This window comes from Mytilus edulis, chromosome 1 (assembly GCF_963676685.1).
Source record: "Mytilus edulis chromosome 1, xbMytEdul2.2, whole genome shotgun sequence".
In the NCBI taxonomy this organism is placed as follows: domain Eukaryota; kingdom Metazoa; phylum Mollusca; class Bivalvia; order Mytilida; family Mytilidae; genus Mytilus; species Mytilus edulis.
The window spans coordinates 74623537-74648788 of record NC_092344.1 but is presented as its reverse complement, the minus strand read 5'-3'; the positions used below and the strand labels follow the sequence as shown (position 1 = coordinate 74648788).

Sequence of the window (25252 nt, the reverse complement as noted above, 5' to 3'; positions counted from 1 at the left end):
CAAGAATCCATAGGGGTTAAAACTAGGAGTGATTCTTAGATTCGAATGTTTTGTTTAAAATCTTCAGTAACATGCTGGACATACCACACAGGACTGACTGAACTTTTCTTACACCTAAGAGAAATTGTGTTCCCTTATATAGACAACTACAAGAAAAGAATTATAATTTTTGAAAGATAGCAATATAGTTAGGTGTATACGTACTTGCTGCTTCTGATCAATAAATCTCGTTAATGATATTTTAGTATATTTAGAACTTTTGATATAGTTTATTGGCATCATATTTTTGTGAAAATTTATACGTTGACATTATAATGCAGTGATAATTGATCCTTTAACATTTATTTAACTGCTTTAAATCCATACATTTTATGTTAATGTAAGATTTATGTTGTGTTCAAATTTTCTTGTTGACGTATTATCATTTATACTGAATATTTTTGCAGTTTTATGACTAAACAAATTTCATCGAAAATACCGGGATCATAATTTTGTACGGATGACGCGTGTTTCGTTTTCTCGTTCACTAATGACGCTTGAATCAAACAGTTAAAAGGCAAACCAAAGCAAAGCTGGAAAGCTTCGACGACACAAAATTCAAAACGTTCTGGACAAATACAACTAATGTAATCTATTCTTAAACTCATCTAAGATACTAGGCTGACAATCTTGTACGTTAGACGTGTCTTAAAAAATTTAAGAAAAATCAAAACTGAAAGTCCATTATCAAATGACAAAATTAAAACTCTAACACACAAATGTATGGAAAAACACCTGTCATATTCCTGACTTGGTACAGGCATTTCCTTATGTAGAAAATTGTGGATTAAAGCTGGTTTCATAGCTACCTAAATTTCTCACTTGTATGGCAGTTACAATATGATATTATATTGACAACAAACTGTGAAAAAAACAAAAGTAACAAATTAAAATGTTACAGACGAATCGCATAGGCAAAAATGATGAACAAGAATACAAATATTGACCATAGAGCAATAACACAATCACGGGATGTATAAGTACCGAGCCACGATAAAGAATATCACCCCAAACAGGGATTTCTAGTAATATCTGAAGTAATGCTTTACAAAGAAAAGACCGATGTAACACGTAATTAAGATGACGAACAACGTCCGTACTGAGAATCTTTACTTCAAGAACATCATGTATTATTTGATAAGTTATAACTAAATATTTATCAACACGGTATTGGTATCTTCCGAAGTGCTTAATGCAGAAAAAGTACGAGACGTTCTTTGTCATAACCTGGTTCATGAACTGTCTGCTCAGACACTGATGACGTTTTATAAAGCCTGAGTAGCAGCTTCAAACAGGTGCAGTTGGTATATTACTACAAAAGACTCTTAGAGTGGTCTGAATAAACAATTAAACGAACAAAAACGTTAAACGTCGAAGACAACTTTATTTCAATCCTGGTATGGTATCTATGATGAGTTTCTTTACAACCACTGGGTCGATGCCTCTGCTAGTGGAGTTTTTATTCCCCGAGTGTATCACAAGCCTAGTAGTCAGCAAGTATGTGCTGACATTATTTATTATTGATATGGTTATACTTATAAATTATCTGTTTTCAAAACTTGGATTTTTTTAAAATACTAAGGCTTTTTACTCTGGAATATATTACCTTAGCTGTATTTGGCAAAGGTTTTTAGGATTTTGTTTTGTCCTCAATGCTCTTCAACTTCGAAGTTTATTTGGCCTTATATTTTTTTTTTATTTTAGCGTCACTGATGAGTCTTTTGTTGACGAAACACGCGTCTTTTTTTAGTCAAGGTATCTATGTTGAGTTTATTTACGTCAAAATATTATGCCTTAACCTTTGAGATATTAGCTACATCGTTATACATTGTACGATCTTTATATCTTATATATTGACTTGTGAGATATGAACCAAACATTGTTATAATGGTTTTAATCGTATCAATTCTCGGCATTTTTTTTTCAATTGATTTTTATCGACTTTTCTCTGATGTTATACTGTTATACCACTGTCCCTGGTTATGGGGAGGGTTTGGCCAAAGCAAAATAGTTAAGACTCGCCACATTTTATATGTGCCTGTCATGGAACATGTAGTTTATCGTTGGTTCATGTCTGTCAATTTTGATTTTAGTAAATTGTTTTGTTAAACATAAGGCCGTTAGTTTTCTCAATTGAATTGTTTTATATTTGTCATGTCGGTGCCTTTTTATAGCCGACTATACCGGTATGGGTTTTTCTAATAATTTTAGGCCCTATGCTTGCCTATAATTACATTTTCCACTTCCTTCAAACATTGATGGATTATTGTCTCATTGTCAATCATACCACGTCTCCTTATGTTTATATTATAATGTCTTGGCTGAAACGTTGAATGCTACATGTTCCTATATATGTATTTTACCTAGATTTATGATAATAGATGAACATCGGTAAGCTACCTTAAATTTATTATATAACTTGTGAGATATAACTGAACATCGGTAAACTACGGTTAAGTTTCATACCTGGAGTTATAAGATATGAACTTAATATTGTTATGCTACTGCTGAATTGCCTGGTACCTTTGATAACTATTTACACCACTATATCGATGCCACTGCTGTTGGAAGTTTCGTCCCCGCGGGTATCACCAGGCCCGTAGTTAGCACCTCTGAATATCAATTATATGGTCATTTTTATAAATTTACTGTTTGCAAAATTATGAATTATTTGAAATACTAAGGATTATCTGATCCCAGGTATAGATTACCTTAGCCGTAACTTTTTGGATTTTAGGTTTTCAATGCTCTTCAACTTTATACTTGTTTGGAATTTTAACATTTTTGATCTGAGCGTCAATGATTCTTATGCAGACAAAACGCCCGTCTGGTGTATTCAATTATAAACCTGGTACCTTTGATAACTAATTATCTTCAACCTAAACAGGTAGGATAACTAGCATCGGTATGTGACCTAATGAATAGACATATGATGAACCGTTGTTATGATGATCTTAACTGAACATTGGAATGCTACCTTTATATATCATGCCTTAACAAATGGCGAAGTCTTTATTGAACCTCAGAGTGCTTCCTTTATACCTTTTACCTAGAGTTGTGCAATTTATGCTACCTTTTATAGTGTCCTCCAAATATCAATTATCATGGTATCATTAAGAATTAAAGAAAAGTGATATAAGGTTTGGATATAATACCTACTTACCATTGCGTATATTGTTAACCATAATCAATGTTTAATATAATAATACAACTACAGTGAAATGTGTTTAGAAATTTGTTTATGTTGGTAACACTGCAACTTTCTCGAACATTTTCATAACGATTTGTCAGTAACGATGATAATTTGAGTAGTACTGACTAAAAAGTAAAATCACAAAACAACTGAACTCAGAGTAAAATCAAATCGGAAAGTCCCTAATCACACTAAACATTTTAAGGGTGTTACTGTGGTTGAAAATTTAATGAAGACAAAATCTGCAAAACTGGAGTATTCAAAAAGACATTAAAGCATTTAAAACTAGCATAAAAATACTGTTAAATAAATTCATCATAGATACCAGGACTAAATTTTGTATATACGCCAGACGCGCGTTTCGTCTACAAACGACTCATCAGTGACGCTCGAATCAAAAAAGTTAAAAAGGCCAAATCAAATACGAAGTTGAAGAGCATTAAGGATCAATATTCCTAAAAGTTTTGCCAAATACAGCTAAGGTATTCTATGCCTGAGGTAGAAAAGCCTTAGTATTTCTAAAATTCAAAATTTTGTAAACAGTTAATTTATAAATATAACCATATCAATGATAATTCATGTCAGCACAAAAGTGCTGACTACTGGGCTGGTGATACGTATATACCCTCGTGAAATAAATCTCCACCAGCAGTGGCATCGACCCAGTGGTTGTAAAAAGTAAAAACACAAAAATACTGAACTCCGAGGAAAATTCAAAAAGGAAAATCAAAAATCAAAAGGCAAAATCAAAAGTCCAAACACATCAAACGAATGGATAACAACTGTCATATTCCTGACTTGGTACAGGCATTTTCTAATGTAGAAAATGGTGGATTGAACCTGGTTTTATAGCTAGCTAAACCTCTCACTTGTATGACAGTCGCATCAAATTCCATTACATTGTCAAAGATGCATGAACAAAACAAAGGAGTGATAGTGAAAATATAGAAAAACGGATGTTTGCCATAATCATAGGATGTATCATATAATTGTATATATGATATACTTTACATTTTAAAATCTGGAAAACAGCGAAACCTGCAGATGACGCAAAATTATTGCAAAGTAACAACAACAACAACAAAAACCCGCTTATTTTCATTTTTTATACAAGCGTATTGTTCTATCTGTAACCTAGTTATTACACTGATTTTAAGAACTTTACACGATTTTTAAATACATGCATGCTGTCTTAATTAGTTATTTCTGTATAAAGCGATTTCATGACACAACTGTACCATATGACTAATTTCGTCATTAACTCATTAAGAAAATGGTTTTGTTCAAGTTGTTACTAGTAACTTCTCAACAAAAGCTTTTATTCAATTTAAGAATATAATATTTCACTTGTTAACAAGACAATTCTTAATTAACCAAATCATGCCTATAGTTCCCTAGTTTCAGCCTAATTTATTGCATAAAATCTATTATAACGGTTTCAGGTCAGTGGCAATATTGACAGGGACTACAATCAGATAAACAGACTACAATCTATTGAGTACAAAAGAACATACCATGCATACTGAAAATTTGGCAACAAATCTAGATCTTGATTGTGTTGGTTCTTATTTTATTTAAAAGTACAAGAGTTGGTTTAACCTATATATTGCCTTGTTATTTATCTTGTATCTTATAACAAAGTTTTTAAGAAGAGACCCAGACTTTTTGGATGAGTAAACACTCCAACCTATGTAATCTTCCGCATACGAGATTTCCAGACACATTAACAACACAACGCAAAACAATCTGTACGATATACAATTTGATATTTTATCTGGGAATTGGTAAAATGTCATTTTAAAAAGTTGTATCAAGAACCTTTACCTGTATCTCTATTGTCTGAAGGTTTTTCGACTGAATTCCTTGATACTTTCCATAGCAAAATGTAAAATAACAAAAATACCGAACTCCGAGGAAAATTCAGGACGGAAAGTTCCTTATCAAATTGTAACACAAAATGCTCAAACACATCAAACAAATGCATATCAACTGTTATATTCCTGAATTGGTACAGACATTTTCTTATGTAGAAAATCGTGGATTAAAAACCTGGTCTTATAGCTGGCTTAACCTCTCACTTGTATTACAGTCGCATAAAAGTCTAGCACAATTGTGGCATTCAATATACTTCTTGCAGTCTTCATACCATTATCATGATGCATTTATTGTATATATATATACGGAAATGTAAAGTTTCCAATAAGAAAACTATCCAATTGTGTTCAAATAACATGGATGTATGCAATTAAAGGTTTCCGATCAACGTACAATCTACAAGAGTCCGCAAGTTGTGTTTAATTCTTAACTGCACCTAGTCTTAAACCTTTCCTATTTTAATACATAGTAACTCGTGTTCAAAGTCTTGTAAAAAAAACCTCTTAAATCGTGATGAAGCATGGCGCCAAAATTAAAAAAATTCAAAAAGAAAACAATCTCAAATCAGCTGTAGTCTAGACCTTATGATTTGAAAATCGCTTAATTAGTATTGGAAATGTACAATACTATTCATGGGAGAATTAACATATTTTCAACAGGTCATACACTTGTATTATTAAGTTAGCCTATTATTGTTTAAAGCATGTCTGAAACAAGTCCAAAATTACGGTTGAAAATATAAACAGGAATTCACCATCATTCACATCTCAAAATAACCAGGACAAAAAGTAAAATAACAGTAATACTGAACTCAAAGTAAAAGTCTAAACGGAAAATCCTTTAGCAAATGGCAAAATCAAAAGCTCAAACAAATCAAACAATTGGATAACAACTATAATATTCCTGACTTGGTACAAGCATTTTCTTGTGTAGAAAACGATGGACGAAACCTTGTTTTATAGGTAAATGAGATAACAACATAACGAAAAGAAATATTTTGATGATATTTTTATTTAAGCAACAATATAATTTATAAAAAATGAATACATATTGAATGACAAAATATTATATCACAGTTTGTATAATGGACGGTGTCTGATTGTTTACTGTCAAACAGTAATGCTGATTACCATGGCAACAATGACAACTTTACAAATTGTAAAATTCAAGAGAAAATAAAATAACAGCATACAAATATTTATTTGACAGTTACTTTTTTTAATTCTTAATTGAAACATTCAATTTTTTTCTTGATAAAGGAAATTCAAAATACTTTTAAAAAGATTTAAATTTCAAAATTTTCAATTTTCCAAAATTATTAGATTAAAGATCCCAGCTCATACGTACTTTTCTCAGTTGTTTTTCTTAATAATACAAATGCCATTGTTACAACATCCAAAGAAATGGAATGGTACAAAAATTTAGCATGAGCAATTTGTTTCCAATAGGAACAAAACAGTTTTTGTCATTTAAAAAAAGTATCATTATTTTTCATCTGTTTAAAAACCAAAATTTTAACTTTTGAAATTTAGATTAACTACTTTTCAACAAAATATCGTCATATTAATCGAAGTAGTTATCTCAAAACTTGACTAGTGAATGGGTGAAAATTGTTCATCCTTTATTTTCTGCAAAAGAACGATTGGTAAAAGATGAATCCAGAACACTAGAATTTATTTTGAAAATGGTAATGAATAAAAGAAAGATGAGTACTGTAAATATTTTTGATGAGATTATATCTCAACAGCAGTAGCACTTTCGATAATGATAACCATGTTAAAATGTAACAATAAATTAAATGCGGAAGTTCTAAACCTAATACAAACATAACGTAAGAGCACTTGCTACATGTCAATACTGAAATGGTATGTCCCAGCCTTCAAACTTAACCGTTTTGATTTAGGCTGATACAACACAAACAAACACTAACAAAAATATGGTAGAATATGGTACCAGTAGTTAACACAAAACAAAAATGTATACAGAGAAGTTGCTTGAATGCATTTGGTAAATTTGAAGCTTAATTTCATTTTTACTGACTAGTCTCATATATGTTAAGCCTTGAACATACGAAGAATTTTACTGTTAAGTTTACCAGCTAGGACAATTTCATTTTAAAAGACTTTTTATACAAAAAAGGGGGATAATAAAAAGCTTACTTTGAAAATATACTTTAAAGAATAGTAAATGTTTGTATGTTTTCCTAAATATGTTGAAAATATTTCCATATTCTACCATATTTATAAACTATCTACATAAGATGTTAAAAAACAAACGAGGTAGGTATATATAATAATGACTACCAGAGGACAGTCCATCGATTATAATCGGCAATTTCCGTTTACAGTTCCGAGCAGAGACGGAAATGGCCGAATCAGTGGACAAGGAACAGTATTGCATCACACACGCTATACGATTACAAACAGTGTTCAATGTTAAATATGGAAACATCTCAATACAAATCAGATTTTAAGATATGCTTGCACAAGTTAATATTTCAATGTGCATGATTCTTTGATTGTCTTTACAGTTTGATTCATTGACAGATGGAGCTACAATGTATCAATATGATCAACAAGACTGGTTACCTGTCCTTTTTCTGTTTCAATCTAACAGATCTTAACAAAAAGGGTGACCCAGATACCCTATTGTTAAATGGGAGATAACCCGGCTATTTTATCATTCACGTTTTTTTTATACCATCTTATATACTCTAATTGTAATTTCATTGAAATTTTAAAAAAAACCATTAACATGTGGTGATAACGCTGTTCACACTATCTTTTGATTGTACAATGTTTTCAGACAAGATAGACATAACAGAAAATAAATTATTATTCATCAAAACAACCATTTGAATACAAATTCAATTTTATATTCAAATTATAATACAATTAGAATGGTAATGATATGGCACCTAAACACATTTCACAACAAGACCTAAAAATAAAACTTTTACCCTCTCTCTAGCTTTCTATAATGACAATCACTATTTATGGCATCACGTATGAAATTATATACTTTTGGTAATCAATTACACTATTAAATTACTTTCTCAATAAGGAAAATTGTATCAAATCAGTAATATGCTGATTAAATTTCAACATTTGCATTCAAATCGAGTTAATTAACACCAAATATAAAACATCTTGATTTATGCACGTACACAATCTCATAACAATTCATCGACATATTCTATACGATATTGAAACACAGGCACATCTCTGTTATCGTTCATAATATGTGCTGTTAAAGTAAAGTAATAATTTCCTTCTTGTGGCAATGTTATGTGGAATGTCTCGGCATTTTCCGAGTCCCGGATTTCTTCATCAATGTTATCTCGAAGTGAGTCAGCGTCTAACTCTGCACCAGGGCCAGAATACTCTAACACTGGTATTACAGCCACGCCCCTAAGCAACACTGTCACACTTAGTTTGCCATCGTAAGTCCGAATAACAGATTTCATACTTAACGGTCGGATATTAAAATGAAACATTGCCGGCCATGTTTTGACCGTTCCTTCAAAGTCTTCTACTGATAGAGACTGGTTCATTAGCATCCATCTCTTTTCCTTAGGATAGTGGGATAAAATTAAATCGTCTGGTGATGTTGCAAAATAATGATCAATGAAATATTTCTCTTTTCTTGCTCCGAAACAAGGGTCTACAAGTCTGAATTGTCCACCAATGCTCACTGCATTCCACGTATGTAAACATTTAGATGATTGCACAGTATTTCCCGGAAGATAGTCTTTGTTTTTAACATAACCTTCGACCTTTTCACATTTAATTCCAGCAGCTCTGAAAAAAATATGATAAAAATAATAAGATGTGGTATGAGTCCCAATGCATATATAAAACAATTTGTGGGTTTCATTGTCTCTTTTCAATGACCGTTTAATTACTGAATTATTTTGTACATTTCATTTTTTATTATCTCGGTTGATGTCATTTGTAATCTTTTATGATTCATGAGAACTGCATGTACGTATCTGCGTATTGCTGGCGTTAGTTTTTGACTTCCGGATTAACGCTTTTGTTGAGGTGTCTAAATGAACTGATTGCCTTGAGATACTGAGTTAGTTTATTGTGCTATTTTGTATTTTAGTCCTTCATTTAATGCTTTATTTACTTGAAATAGATTATTGCAAGGTTTAAGAACACTGACAGATTTCTTCAACAAACATACTAGACATAGGTGAGTGCAGACACGAAAACAATATCTAGCGCATGTTCGTTACAGTAACTTTGTATTTTGTATTTCCAAAATAAGGTTCTTAGTTGTTTTATTTACTACTAGGGTTTTAACTCATTTAATAATGTTTATAGGATCTGTTGTTTGTATACGCGAAAACGCTACTTGCATGACAAGAGCACATGTCAATACTCCTATTACATTGACCTTTAATCCTTTTATTGAGATGTGTAACAATTAGCCAAATAGAGATGCTATCAAAATTGTATCTATTAAATGAAATTCCAATAATCTATGAAGGTTCTTTAAAAAGAATAGAAAATGCAAACTATTGTTGACTAGTCGGACGAAACAAAAAGAAATTATGTAATACTTCCAAGTATAGAAGAATGTGGTAAGAACGACAAACTTAAAACCTGAGATTATAAACAACTTACTTGCATAAATCCTGATAGAACTGCGCATGACTGAGCTTCTTGTCTGCTATCTGGCGTAGTTTGGCACATGGCGAACTTATTCGTTTCGTAGCATTTGTACACTTATCAAAATTTATCCTGACAAGCCACTGGTAAAGTGCCATAGCTTTCGTCTCAGTAGATGTTAGACCTTTGGTTATTCCAGCAACAAGACTTTTGATGTCGTTGAATGCTTCAGGTTTCACCTGCAATACACATAACTATGTAACTATATATCTTAAAAAGGGGTTATGAATACCCAGTTTTGAATTTATGTTTTCCTTTGACTAATTTTAAGAAAAATACAATTCAAAGGTTATTATTAAACTATCTTCTCGTTCTAAAGAGTAAAATTACAAAAAATACAAAACTCCAAAGAAAATTCAAAACGAAACGTTTCTTAATAAATGGAAAAATCAAAAGCTCAAACACAACAAACGAAACGAAAACAACTGTCATATTACTGACTTGGTACATGAATTTCCGAGCGTAGAAAATAGTGCATTTTATTTTGTTAAACCCCTCATTTGCATGACAGTTGAATAAAATTCTAATTTTGGCAATATAAAGCTTACTTTTTCTACTCTGTCATATAAAACATCAGGAATTTCTGATTGGCAGGCTTCGTCAAGATCATCCCTTGGTTCCTTGGCTGTATCTGAGCTTGAGTAACTTGAATAACTACCGGAAGACATGCTCACAGCGATGCCACTGTCTGGTCGGCTTTTAACGCTGAATTTCCCCTCAGTCTGTTGATAAACAAAATAAATACAAATCTAATAAATTGCTGGACTTTTGATTTATATAAAAGCTTTTTTTTTAAATGGCAAAACTTAAACCTTGCAGGACTTTTGTTTTAAAAGAATAAATAATAGATGTGAAACTTTGGATTGGTGAAATAATTAGTAAAGCGGCACCTATTTCCCTCTATTTCCTTGAATTTATTCTTTGTGTGACGTTTGTTGTAATAATTGTTGTATAACAATTTGGCATCTGTTATAGTTTTCTGTCGCTGCTTAGATTGACGGATAATGTTGTTCAAACGGAAGTTGTTTTGTAATTATTAGAAACTTTCTATTTATCATGATAATTTTATTGTTTAAAGGAAATGATTAACATGGTAAGTAAACATGAAATTTCTGTATATAGCTGCGAAACAGGAGTTCATCTCGTGCTGTTTTGTTTCTATTACGTTTTTGTACGAGATCAGAAAGTGAATATTAATTAAACAAAAGTGAATGGCCATATTTATAACATCAGCTTGTGTCCAATCATAAACTGACAAGTTAAATACTACAATACACTACAACGCACTAGCATCTAAATGGAGATTGGCATTTCATTTTCATCGTAATTACTAGTTCAACCTACAATTTTTTAGTATTTCTTTGTAAAATTTTGATATCTGGCGTAAAGCAAAATATAAAAAGAACATTAAAGTGAAAAGTAGAACTTAGTCCTTCATATTAAAAATGCAATGAAAATTTTTCATTGAGTTTCAATAACAAAAATCTATAATCTTTATTTATTTATATATTTTCAAATAAAAATTTCTTTTTTTACACACAACTTTTGGATAAATTAGTTTTAAGTTGCATGTCTTCTATGCACTATTTTACCAAATCAATGTCTACAGAATTATAAGTGTGATAATAAATTGAATATTAATTACCTCTTCCACTTTTGTAAGGTTGTTATCCTCTGTGCCTTCATTTAAAGGTTCCATTGGAGAAATCCCAATTCCAACTTGTGTAACTTTTGGTCGGCGTTTCCCCGTGGACACTCTTGAGCGTGCTGATTTCTATAATACAAGATTAAAACGGTCTTAGATCCAGTAAATTAACTAATTTATTAACTGATAAAATTCCTTTCTTCATTTCAAGGATGATTTGCAGGTAGATTTTACGTGAAGATACACATATTTGGAATTCGGTACGAATTTAACCCTCTAATGGAACTCAAAGTAAAATATCCTTGTGGTAACAAAAACTAAAACAATTACAAACAAAACACGATGACGTCGAAAAAACTTCTTCTGTTTTTAAAATAGAAATAAAACCTATTTCGTGGTTCAAAAGATTTTCGATTTAACCTTTGTCTGTCCATATCAACAATATTTTGCAATTATTGTATAAAATATCATTGTAATCAGATGGCACACAAACAAGTCTGAGAGTCGTTGTACGGCTTTACCTTGTGAAGAATCTAGTATCAAAGTTTTCGTACAAAATGACTAACAGTCTTCAAAGTAAACACCATTGTACAGTAGAAACCAGACAATCTTTTGTCACAAATTCCAATATGTATTTGATTAACTGTAGAATCTATTTAATAATGTTTATATTTTATTTATGAGAATTATTGATATGTTTCATAATGTATTTTGTTCCAAAGGTTAAAAAGCAGGAACTCTATAACATTGTATGTAATAGTATAATAGATAGCATTATTGACAATTGTGTATTATATAATTGTTATATAAAATAAGCCGATGAAACTGAGGCTGACTTACATAAAATTTCAAATAAGCAACTTCGTCACTTTTCAAAAGTTCGACACCGAAATAGCATTTGGAGGTCTTTAGAACGAAATATTTGCAAGTAGCTTTTGAACTACATTTACATTTTGTGCTTATCAACTGGTTCCGACATTGTTGTTAAATTCAAGGTTGAATTATTAATACGAATGTTTTCAAGTATATTTGTCCATATTTTATGCAAAACAAATTATCCAAATTATAGAAATTCAAGGTTAACTTATGATAATATATGACGTTTTCAAGCATATTTTATCATATTTTATGCAAAACAAATTGCTAAAATTCACATTTAAGATATTTTTACATTATCACTTTAATAGATGATATTATTGTTTACATATCTAATTGAAAATATCAACTGTTAGTTCGATCACCCCGTTCTAAAACGGTACACTAGTATTATATAATGTACATACATGAACTAGTTAAAAGCCCGAGTTGAAGTTGATGATAAATAGTAATGTAAGAAGATGTGGTTTGAGTGCCATTGAGACAACTCTCCATAAGAATGAAATCAACACTTTATGTAAAAAAGCAGCTTTGAACAAGGTAACAGATTTTTACTTATAAAATATACGATTAGATTTGCCGACGAATTCCGAGCCAAAGGATAATGAATGTCTAGAACATTTGCCAATAATTTCATTGTCTCGTCCACCTGCATACAAAATTCTTGTACAACAGCATGGATTATTTATGTATTCATAAAATGTAAGGGAATAATAAACAGCGTAATCATAATCAGCTTAGAAAAATGAACTTCCATATGGCAGAAATAATATATAGGATTGTTTATGGATCATTACCAATTACTTTAAATGTATTGCTTATCCGTGATAATAGTTTCTCCTTTTTTTTTTTTAACTTAAAACAAAGAAAAAAAGAGATGTGTTTAAAATGCCATAGAGACAACCAATACCGTATAGTCGGCTAAACGTGTCCATCTTACCAAGGAGGTTTAATGATCTTTCCATCTCAATGACGTTTTTATCCCAATTCGTCTTTCATTTTTTTCAAATTTCGGGTCAAATAAATCATTATGATATATATAAGTATAAGTCAACAAAAACTAAACTATTAAGTCGAAGAACGATCGATAAAACAAGGCAGAAAACGAAAAATTGGACGAAAATAAAACTACAATACACTACATACAAAATAAGACTACAAAGTCACCAACAAATACCGGAATTTAAAGCAGGTGCCCTGGAGGAGTAAGTATGTCCTTCTCCCCTTGTTACACCCATTGAAACTAGCTAAAGACACCTGAACTGGTTCACTTATTCCAAACGTGAAAAAAAAAAGATTAATAAAAAATATCAAATAAAACTGGAAGCTTACCAATGAATTCGTTACATCCATTTTGGTCTAAAAAATTACATACTGCTGTTTAATGTGTTACAATGTACATGATAACATGCTCCGATATATCCCTATTATCTCTATAAACATGCAGTAAAGTTTAAAGGTTAACCTTTTTTTAACATGATTTCTGTTTTAACTGCCTCCCGCTGACATATTTGTTTTCACTTTTTAAAAACAAAAAAATAAATCGCTAGTAGAATATTGCTTACGTTGATCGATTTATAAATATTTATGACTAAAAAAACGGGTACCTGAAATTAGACCCACATTATGAAATCTTGAATCCATAATATATTTTTATTGTTTGATGTGTAAGGGTCCTCTTTTGTTGCCATTGTCGCCCATTGTTACAATCCTTCCGTAATAGTTTGGTAACTATTGTAAAAGCCAATTAAACCTTAAAATTACATTCACTTTTTTTACTACAGTAGAAAGAAAGAAATGTGATTTGTTAGAGTCGTATATTATGTATTGTTATTCAAACAATGATTGTACCAAATTGAATTTATTGTCAATATTGTTGAAACATATTGCCGGTTTAAGATGCTTAGGGGAGGGCGTTTATATAAAATCAAGCGAGGTTCTGACACGCAGTATATCAAATCTTGACGTTTTCCTAATTAATCTTTTGTGTGTATTACCTAATAAAGTTTCCTTATAATAAAATCTTAAGAAATCTATGAAATTAATAACTTTTAATTTTATAGATATGTTTGAAAAAAAGATATTAATTAGTTATTGTTATTGATGTTGCTTAGACAGACGGGTGATGATAAAAACGACGTGGGACCGTTCAAGTCACAGGTAATAGTTTTAACAATAGTAAAGCAGTTAAAACGGATTAAGGGGGGTAGATGTTCCCGAGGGAAAAAGTTAATGAAATACTAAAGAATATAAAGTTTGGTGCGTATAACCACTTGAAAACATGGGTAGACTTATGAACAAAATACAATGTAGACCTTAAAAGTATACCAAAATGTGTCTTTGGTCAACTTTCCCTGAAGGATATGAAAACTTAATTTCATAATAGTTTCCAAATGATTCTACAGAAAATTTTAGAATGGTAGAATGTTAAAAAAAATACGTATCCAAGCACTGACTACTGATCTTATTGAAGTGACTGTAAAAGCAATTCCTCAGCAGCAGTACTGAAGCCTTGTCACCTACTTCCGTATACAACATACAAATGCAAAGTTGAAAGAAATGCAAAGAGGTCCAAATAATAAGCCACCAATACAACCGTTTATTTTATGTACGTAAGTACAAACATGTATTATCATTTATAAAAATCACATACTATACTAAGAGTAATAAATTTTCACCCAAGAGGTTCTTCCAAAAACTATTAAACAACTTTGTGGAGACATAACTAGTTGAGATATATACAAGAGAACGTTTAAGTCAATTATCTGAATAAATCTGTACAAACATAAATGTAAACATATAAATATACCATATTATGTACTATCGGATACTGATTGTGTATTGCCTTATGATGGCGTTTGAGTATAGTTTTTGAGAGAATTGTAGCGGGTGCTGTCTCATTAGTTTATACTCCATTTTTTTATTATTTAGAATATATCAAGTTGTTTAAAGAAAAAACTTTATCAAAATGTGCACCATCAACATGTATTAAAAGTATTTTATGTTATTACATGTATCTATGCGACCAAACCAAACCAAAGACATTTAGCATCAGTACTATGAAAAAGTGTTAATTTTATAAGGTGAATACTAATTGTCATTAAATGACAATTATTCAAAAGAATATATAGATTCGGCTATAACATGTATAATTTTATTGTCATTAAATGACAATTATTCAAAAGAATATATAGATTCGGCTATAACATGCATAATTTAATGGAACCATTTTTGTATACGAATGATCAAAACTTAGACTAGACGGCTTCTCAGCAACAGTTCAATGTGAACTCTTCTGTTAAAAAAGTACATCACGTCATATAAAACTTTCATATATATTTTTTTATTCAGCTACCTTTAAGTTATTCTTCGTATACTAAACCAAATCGATATCATATGATTTTATTAACATTTCTAATCATAATTCATATTCAATATTTTGATCCATATAAACAATAATGTAACCAGGTCAAGATTGGCATAATTTCAAAATAACTGTATGAAAAAGCTAGGACTTAGAAATTTATTAAACGAAAAGAAAAGTATTAAAAATTCTAAATTTAGATTTTTAAATTGTTTTGTTTAACACGATATTGAGTTAACAAATTTTAAATAAAGGAGTGATTGATACGATTGTTAAATAGCGTATCATGTTAACTGTGTCTTTATACGAGCGTTTGTCGTATTGCAATGTTCTTTTCACAGGGGGTAAAAGTCGATCAACGTTTCACTGGTTTTTCTTCCCACAGGGAGATAGTATTGCTAAACATTGAATGAAAATACTAGTCTGCTGGGTCTTTACTGGTCATGAAGCCCTGGGGCATTAATAAAGACTACTTTTAAATCAATTGTTTTGTAAAAGATCTTTTTTTTTTCTGCATTGAACAATCCCACTGCTCAATTTTAAATTGTATCAAATATCACTTAAAATTCCAAACGGTTCATTCATTATTTCAGAAATATTGAGTAACATTATTGATAAATGTAATTAGGTCAACTAATTCTGATGTTTATTTATGAGTGTTATGACAAAAGCGTTTTCAGTAACAATTTACTATACCAGTTCTATTATTTGTATAAATTCTATAATGACTTGCAACTACTTAAGTTTCATTTAAATGATACCTCATCAAATTATTACTATAAAATGTATTAAAAGTAATTTGGTATGCACCGACAGCTGATGAAAACTAGTGCAATTTGAATATTAAAGAGTTTAAATGAAATAGGCACTTTACTTATGTCTGCATTGTAGAAAATCGAACTGATACTGCCCACTAAACAATGCTGTTATATATTATATGAACTACCCATTAGATTTCAAATGAAGTGGTAGTATAAGCAATTAGGCCACCGAACAGCCTTCGACAATGAGAACATATACAGTATGTTTGAAGCTAAAACTTAAACTTTTTGCAAAAGTTTGTATATATGCTATCCGGTACTTTTATTTACATGGTACATGGTATTTTTATTTCTATTAGAATGCTAGTTATAATTTGGCAGGTATTCTATTCGCAGTTGCTCTTGCCAAAACAACTATCAAAATTCTAGTTTTGAGCCATCTTACAATTGACCAAGTTGTTAATAATCACGATAAACAATAAGACTAACGCTCGACATTGCTTATATACACACCTGAGACTGAGGTGCTGCAAATTGTGGAAAAAGCTGTACGGAGAAGTATCGGAAATGTCCGTGGTGGAATTAACTAAGGAGTAGGTGTTGGATTGAGGGGATGGCTTTTATTCTTTGACTTGCGAAATAACCCATTATATCATGTTCAATTAATTTACTTTTTAATAGCCTTAGTGTGCATAACTTTAAGAAAAAATTGCTCTTTTTTTTAGACTTGTGAACAACCATTATAGCGGAACAACTCGTTTGTTATGGTCGTGTTGTAACTATCTTACGAAATTATCTATTATTTCTTTGGGTCAATTTACTTTTTAATAATGTGGTATGTATATATATTTTTAGGAAAAAACAATTCTTTCTCAATGATTCGCGAAAAAAAACCACTATTATATTATAAAATAACTTTTTTATGGCCGTGTTTAAACAAAATGAAAGAAAATTACTAGCTCTTATTTTTGACCATTGGAATGGCCAGGGTGTAAATAACTTAGATTAAAGAAACATTAACAATACCATCCTTAAAAATGCTACAAAAATGTAAACTACTTTGATTTAACTTTGGTACTGTCGACCATTTAAGTATAATATTATATTATAACACAGGACCTAAAGAGATTAGATTGAAAAATTTAATCCTTTTTAAATTGAACAAGACGCAGTTCATGCAGGTTAATCGGACAGCGCATTAATATTTAATTTCACAGTTACTTAAATTTATTTCTTTACATTTGACAAGGCCAATTATTGTTCACAAGCTGTTGATAAAACGATACTTAATACAGTCTATATAGCTACATATACTTTTGATCATTTGCCACAGTTTGTGCTAGAATTTCCTTGATCATTTGTCTTGTTTGAATGGTTTTACACTTGTAATTTGGGGGCCCTTTATAGCTTGTTGTTCGGTGTGAGCCAAGGCTCCGTGTTGAAGGCCGTAGCTTGACCTATAATTGTTTACTTTTATAAATTGTTTTTTGGATGGAGAGTTGTCTCATTGACACTTATACCACATCTTCCTGTACCTATTGTGTTACAGAAATGCCATTCAAATGTGAAATGTTCCTACTTTTCAAATCATTTTACTAAAATGCTTTAAAAAAATATGATTGAAAACTAATAGTTTGGCTTTAACTTGCATGTATGCCTCCCTTGGAACAGAAAGGGCCAACCCGGAGAGTATTGTCAAACTGAAAATGGTTCAACACGGGATTGTAGTTGCACGCTACAAATGGCGCACAGACTTTTAAGTTGACAGTTAATGATCATTGTGCACATGGAAACGAAGTGTGTCTAATTTTAAAGTAATTTTACAAACTGATATCAACAAAAAATTTAATTTGCTTGCTTACGTCACTGAAAAACTCTGCCATTGTTATACATAACACCCGAACAAAAGATCATACCATGGAATTATTATAATATAATACTTCCATGATCATACATACATGTATTTAAAGAACGCATCACGACGATTTAGAGCTTAATATATTATACTTGTTGTAAGACATCTGTCTATTGTTTTAGACTCAATTTTACCCTCTAGATGTCTTTGGGATAACGTAAGTCATTGAGTTGTGGTCAACGAGACTATGCACAAAATTTACTTTCATCCGTATCAATTTAGAAATTGCGACTTCAAAAACAATTTGAAATGAAACTATGCAAAATCTGAATGTGTTCAATGCTCAAACATGCAGGCGCGGATCCAGAGGGGGGGTTCCGGGGGTTGAAACCCCCCTTTTTTTGGACGATCAATGCATTTGAATGGGGACATGTAATTGGACCCCCCCCCCCCTTTGTCCTGGGTTAGGAACCCCCCCCCCCCCCTTTTTGAAATGGCTGGATCCGCCCCTGAACATGTCATACATAGAACATTGAAAACCAAAAGATTTATATGCAGCATTCAGCAAAGTAAACCTAGGCAAGACTAAATCAACTAAATTCTCTAAAGCTGTTTATAAGTAAGTTTACGACTGAGAGAGTTCTATACAATTGCCGTTAGTTTACGACTGAGAGAATTCTACAATTGCCGTTAGTTTACGACTGAGAGAATTCTACAATTGCCGTTAGTTTACGACTGAGAGAATTCTACAATTGCCGTTGTTTTACGACTGAGAGATTCTACAATTGCCGTTAGTTTACGACTGAGAGAATTCTACAATTGCCGTTAGTTTACGACTGAGAGAATTCTACAATTGCCGTTAGTTTACGACTGAGAGAATTCTACAATTGCCGTTGTTTTCTTTGTTTTATAAAGACATGTATAAAATTTAGGTTGATGAACTTCTTTCAACGTAAACATTTAAGAAACGAAAACTAATTTCAAAATCAAATGAACCGCACACGTGTTATTAAATACTAAGTCTAGTTTCAAATAAAGGTTTTCGCCGCATCAAGTTCAAAATATAAAAATATAGAAACATTTGAAATAAATAGTTTTAAATAATTCATTTTAAAAATAAATAAAGTTTTAATTTCCTTAAAGGACATTTTTTGTTAAAGTTTAATGACTTAGCAGATTATGCCACAAGAATAGTATTTATTAAAAGATCGTTTGCACGACGATGACACAGTAGATGCCCTGTATGAACCAACTGCCGTCTAAACAATAACCAGACTGACAAAGACGTAAAGATATGTCGGTTGTAGTTCGAGTCAAATGTTTTATTGTAGTAAATATTTAAATATTATTATTCAATTTTGTCATATTAATATTTTGTTTCTGATAACATCAACGATTTGTAATAAAGACTTTAATTCTATTTATTTTCTTTTCATTTATATAGGTATTATAAGTATTATTGAGTGAAGGTTTCTTTTTTTTTTCGTTTTGATGGTTTATTAACCAAATGCGTGTGTTCATGAGCAGACTGGTATTACAATAGACCAAAAGTGAATGCACCGTATCATTATGAATGTATTTTATACAAATAACTTATTTCTCTGTCCATTTATAATAATTTAAGAGAATTTCTATGGATTGAAATTGAATAGACATTTAAGTTCCCTTTGAAATCAATTAAGTATATATTTCATTGCTCGTTTTTATCTTTTTTCTTTTAAAGTAATAAAAAAAAATATTAGACTAATGATAATGCTAATGCAGAACTAACATGTCACAAAAAAAACCATTATCTTTGAAATTATTGAAATAACCAAACAGCGTATTCATCAATAAATGATGATTTTTCATGCCTTCATTTCCCCAATTCAAAAATATTTTCAACCCATTAATGAATTTTAAATGAATCATTTAATGACAATAATTGATTTCGGAATTTTTGAATAAGTGAGGAGGATGGTATCTATTATTAAATCTGAGAATATTTTTCATCTTCAATTCATGGCTTCATCAATGTTGTAAAAATTTTCTTTGGACAAAAATGGTAGATATAGTTTGTCTTTAACTTTTCCCCCATAAATCATGTTGCTACATTTTTTTTATTGTAAATAAACATGAGCCTAAACAATACCTACATGTAGGAGTTAAAAACAAACAGTTACTGATATTAAAAAGCAGCATTTAATAATTACTGTTTTTCTCACCAACATAATCCCTCGTTAAAACTAACAACAGGTTTAATTAATCTTTACTTACATTAAACAAAACAATAATATTTAACACATAACAAAGTCGGTAAAACGATTTATCTGAACTTAAACACTTACAGCTCTTTGGTATTTTTCCACTTCTCCCCAAATATCATCCGAATTGTTAGATCCCAACCCGTCTTTTTTCGACCATCTCCGCATGTCCGGTTCACTTTTCCGGCTGATAGTGCTTCCTGCACTGCTGGTGAACCCATCTTGTCTTGGATCTATGGCATCAGTTAAACTATGCGTTCTTGATAAAGGTGCTTCCGCTACCTTGATGGTCTGAACGGTAACACAACTTGTTTTCCTCATGTGTATAATAATAAGTTTTTCCAAAATATCCTCCGTCACGACATTTTTATCTAACTTTTCTAGAATGTCTTTGGTGAAGCTGTGGTCAAGTCGCTTTAATTCCTGAAATACATCCAATTATAAAAGTTCGTGAATCTAAATTATAAATTGTCTGAACTTTTGACCAGTAGCAAGTGTGTTTCAATCAATATCCATTTTTCATGTTTTAAAGCACAAAATCAGGAAGTCAAATGTAAAAGAAAGATTCTGATATTATTATGTAGACAACGATAGAGTCCCTTTCTTTCTTTTAATCATCCATTGTGTATGTCAGACTCTATCCGTTATTCAAATAGCCACTTCTACTTTTCCCTTTCACTACCTATTGTGAGCCTTCGTATGCTTATGAAATTATTATAAACGAATTAATATACCACAATGGTTACTGGTGCGTTTAATATCTTCGCTCAACTAGCGGATTTCTATTGTTATAACAATAAGTTTAAAGATCCCCCGCCAATATATACAATTCGAGAAGGAAATGTGATTCAAAGTGCAAAGGTCGTCTCGTGACAATTGTCGTTTGGTGTTCAAGTGATTGCGTTTTTTCAAACTGTGTCGCAGCAGACGGTTCAGAGATCTGAACCTATTGATGAACCCTGGGTGTAATTCATCTCCGTATAAAAAGTTGTTTTATGGCAGCTGTAAAATTATTTAGACTTTTATTGACCATAATAATTAACATATACCTGTGTTAAAAGTTTTTTAATAGCGTCTTAATTTTTCAAATATTTATACTTCTTTATTCATTTCGAAACAATTTTAACACTGTCTTTAATCTATCCGCTAAAATATGAGTATTTTTATATACTTTTAATAAAATGCCTTTCCAACTCAATCATTTAAATATCAAACTTAATATTTATACAATTATTGAGACCACATCAATGATAAAAATCGGATCAATTCGAGAATTGAATTTAACACTGATTTAATGACTAACCACCTCATTTCAGTCTATTACCACAAATTTTTAAAAACAACATTGACTTTCTGAGCTGTCAGAAACATATATTGATGGCTATTGACAGTTTTATATCATAGCTCGTGAAGTAATATCGAAAATAAAAAAATATTAAACACATTTTAAAATATCAAAAGAATAAGGCCTGAATCTTGCAGATACATTTACATTTTTATACATTAAAATTCGCCTTTATTTCCATGTCAATACAAATATGGAAATAATACAATCGAACGTAACATTTTGAAGTATGGGATCAAAATTTAGGACCATTTCCCTTGAATCCCCAGGACAAAATTGGACACTTGCTAAACTAAAAACCTATCGTGAAAAAGATTATTAATCACGTTTGGTGCATGATCTACTAACCCTTCCGGAGAACATGAAATAACTCCCGGTTTTGGGTGCGGTTCGTCTTTAGTTTTCTATGTTCTGATTTGTAGACTGCTGTTGGCCTTTTGGTAGTTTTTCATTTTTTGACATGGCATTTCGTTCGATTTTTGAGTTTATACATACTATAACCTTTTGCTTTTCAAATAATTTTAGCACAGCACATTGATGTTTAAGACAAATCTGACAAATTATCACAATTTAAACATGTTTTTGAAAACAAAATGATTTTTATGATTGTAACATACATAAATATTTTTTTTATTTAAAACAACGAAACATAGCTTTGTACTTCCAATATAATTTTAGTTTAGGTTGACAGGTTATTACAATATTATACATTTAAATTGCGGTAATTACTCATGAAAATTTGCCAAAATCTACCAAAGTTTCAGTTCGCAGCTATCTTAAGACAAGAGTGTATAAAAAGAAAATAAATATCCTGTATTAAACATAATTGCAAGAACAAAGTACATGTACCTATAAACTGTTAATATACAATCATGCTGTGCTGTCCTCTTATATCGATAACTGTAGTTCCAAGAAGATTTCAAACGCAAATGCCCAAAATTAATTGTACAAATTTCAAGGCTAAATCACAAAAGAAACGTGTAGGTATTGCTTCAAACTATCAATCAGCTGTACGTATTGTTTATTAGTTAAAAAAAACTTGATAAAAAAAACCCAATTGCTTAACTTGCAATAAGCCTTATAAACAATATTACCATAACCTATTGGATGCAAAATATCATTTTTATCAAATCTTAGCCAGTGGTATAATGTTTCAATAATAAAAGCATTCTATTTGTGATAAAATTCTAGTTAAAGTTTAAAATATTAAGGATAGCTGTATCCCTGCTGTAAAGGGTTTTCAAGTAATGCGATCATAACTTTTCTTGAAACCCCATACGTCGCGACACTAATGCGTTAGAAATGCACACTCCATAGGAAAAAGCCGAAATAATATCACCTACAGACAAGAAAAAGAACAATAGAAAAAGAAAAGTCGCCCGTTTATCATAATCTTTGCCATGAAGAGTGCAACGAGAAATGTCAAAGTCGAAAATGACATATTATTTTTTTTTAAATTGAGTTTGTGTGAACATTCGCATTTGTATATTTACAAAAAAATCTGTATTATTCATTGTTAAAATAGCTGTTGAGGGGTTTTTATGAAACATGTATAAATTTGCAATAACAGTCTAGACCGGAACAGTATTTAGGAATGAACATGTTGTAAATGAACAAAATCCCGAAATCAGTCCTTGCTTTTGCCATAAAAATCGGTCAAACATTCATATCTTATAATTATGTCCTTGCTACGTGTTGGTCAGCAACACTATTCGTGTTTCTAAAATAAAGAATGACCACATTGTTATTGGACAAATTGCCACACACCTATTCTTCCCTTTGGTCATAAATCGGTCAAACATGGGTTAAAAGTGCACGCGAATGCAACCACATAGAGTGTAAGGTTAAAAAGATATATACTATTTTCGTTTTCTAATTTTGATTTATCACCACAATCAGTGGTTTTATATGTTGTGGTTTACACCAGTGTGGGTCAGTGAGCAGGAGACGGTATTGATACATAAAGTCTATTTAAATATACAAAAGAGTTTACTGTTTTACACAAGGACCACAAAAGATTTTACGCTACTATACGATTCTAATTTCAAGACGGAACGATAATAAAGAGATATGCGATTAAAAAGGTGAAACGATTTTTTTAATTAAATACTGACTTTTAATTTTATAAGACTCACCACCATTGTCACATTAAAAAAAAAAATAAGCAGATCATGAACATAGTTGTACAACTTACATTTTTGAAATTTATTCTATCCATTTTAATCAGTTGTCTTTTTCATAAAGACGAACTTCTGTAGCACTTATTGGGACGTATTGTAATCAAAATATGATAAATTCCTTTTTAATTCGGTAGTTTAAATATGAAATGAAATATTAGTATAATTGAAAGTTATGAATTAGCATAATAAAAAGTGATAAGTAGAGTTAAACGTCCTACACTACCCTCCACGAACTCTTCTCTCCTTGGGGCAGCGATTTAAACTACGTCATACTTGCACTATTATAGCTACTTATATCGGTTCGCCCTTCTCTAACGAAACTTTGTGAAATATATAACCATCGATTTTTCCATAATTTCGAGTGGATTTAAAGATTCGTTTAAAAATTTATTATATGCTAAATATAAAAGGTCTAGACATTTCTTTTGCATGAGGATATTATGACGTGACCTTTGCTACCCTTTGATTCAGATATAAGTGCAAAAATGTCCGTACTTCAAATTTAAATCTTTTGTATAAATTTGTACAGGTCACCTTAAAGAGAAGCATGTCATCTTACAATAGCAGCGAAACACATAAATGATTCAGACACTTTTACGGGATTATGGCATACACTTGAATATGAAGAGATTTATAATATAACATAAAACATACTTTTATTTTAAAAAGCGTTTTAATTATTTTGTTTTGACGTTGTATATTTTCTACAAAGAGCCGTATTAAAATAAGTGGTCACTTGAAAATCCGACTACAGTATAACGCTTTTAGAATTTTAATGTTATTTTTGTTCGGGAAAATTGGCCACCCATTTTATGTTCCGACTATTTCGAATGCCTAATTAAAAATAAGGGTGTGTGACATGATTACAAGTGATACAACTACCCAATCAGCGTTCAAATGAAGTGAATTTGAGCAAAAATATAATAAAGGCAACAATACGGCCTTCAACAATGAGAAAAACCTACAGAGTATATAGTCGGTTACGAAAGGCTCAGATATAAAAAAAAATGGGAAACAATTTAGATGAAAAAACTAAAGATCTAATTTATAACAAAACAATGTACAAATGTACTAAAAACATATATGACACACACGAAATAACGACAATTACTGAACTACAGGCTCATGACTTTGGATAGACACATAAAGAATGTGGCGGGGTTTGTCATGTTTATAAGCCCTCATATTATATAACAGTTT

General features: G+C 30.9%; 1 protein-coding gene across 11 annotated transcripts in view; it reads right to left on the bottom strand.

Annotated features, from left to right (window-relative positions):
* Window positions 1-6100: 6100 nt before the first annotated feature.
* Window positions 6101-25252, bottom strand: part of LOC139489929 (uncharacterized) — a 74007-nt gene continuing 54855 nt past the window's right edge. For all 11 annotated transcript variants that reach the window (XM_071276824.1, XM_071276782.1, XM_071276799.1 and 8 more), the window contains 5 exons: window positions 20612-20950; window positions 11429-11557; window positions 10332-10505; window positions 9739-9962; window positions 6101-8907 (listed from right to left, as the gene is read on the bottom strand). In XM_071276824.1, coding sequence (XP_071132925.1) covers window positions 8280-8907; window positions 9739-9962; window positions 10332-10505; window positions 11429-11557; window positions 20612-20950 — 1494 coding nt within the window. In that variant the 3' untranslated portion in view covers window positions 6101-8279. The remainder of the gene's footprint in view (window positions 8908-9738; window positions 9963-10331; window positions 10506-11428; window positions 11558-20611; window positions 20951-25252) is intronic.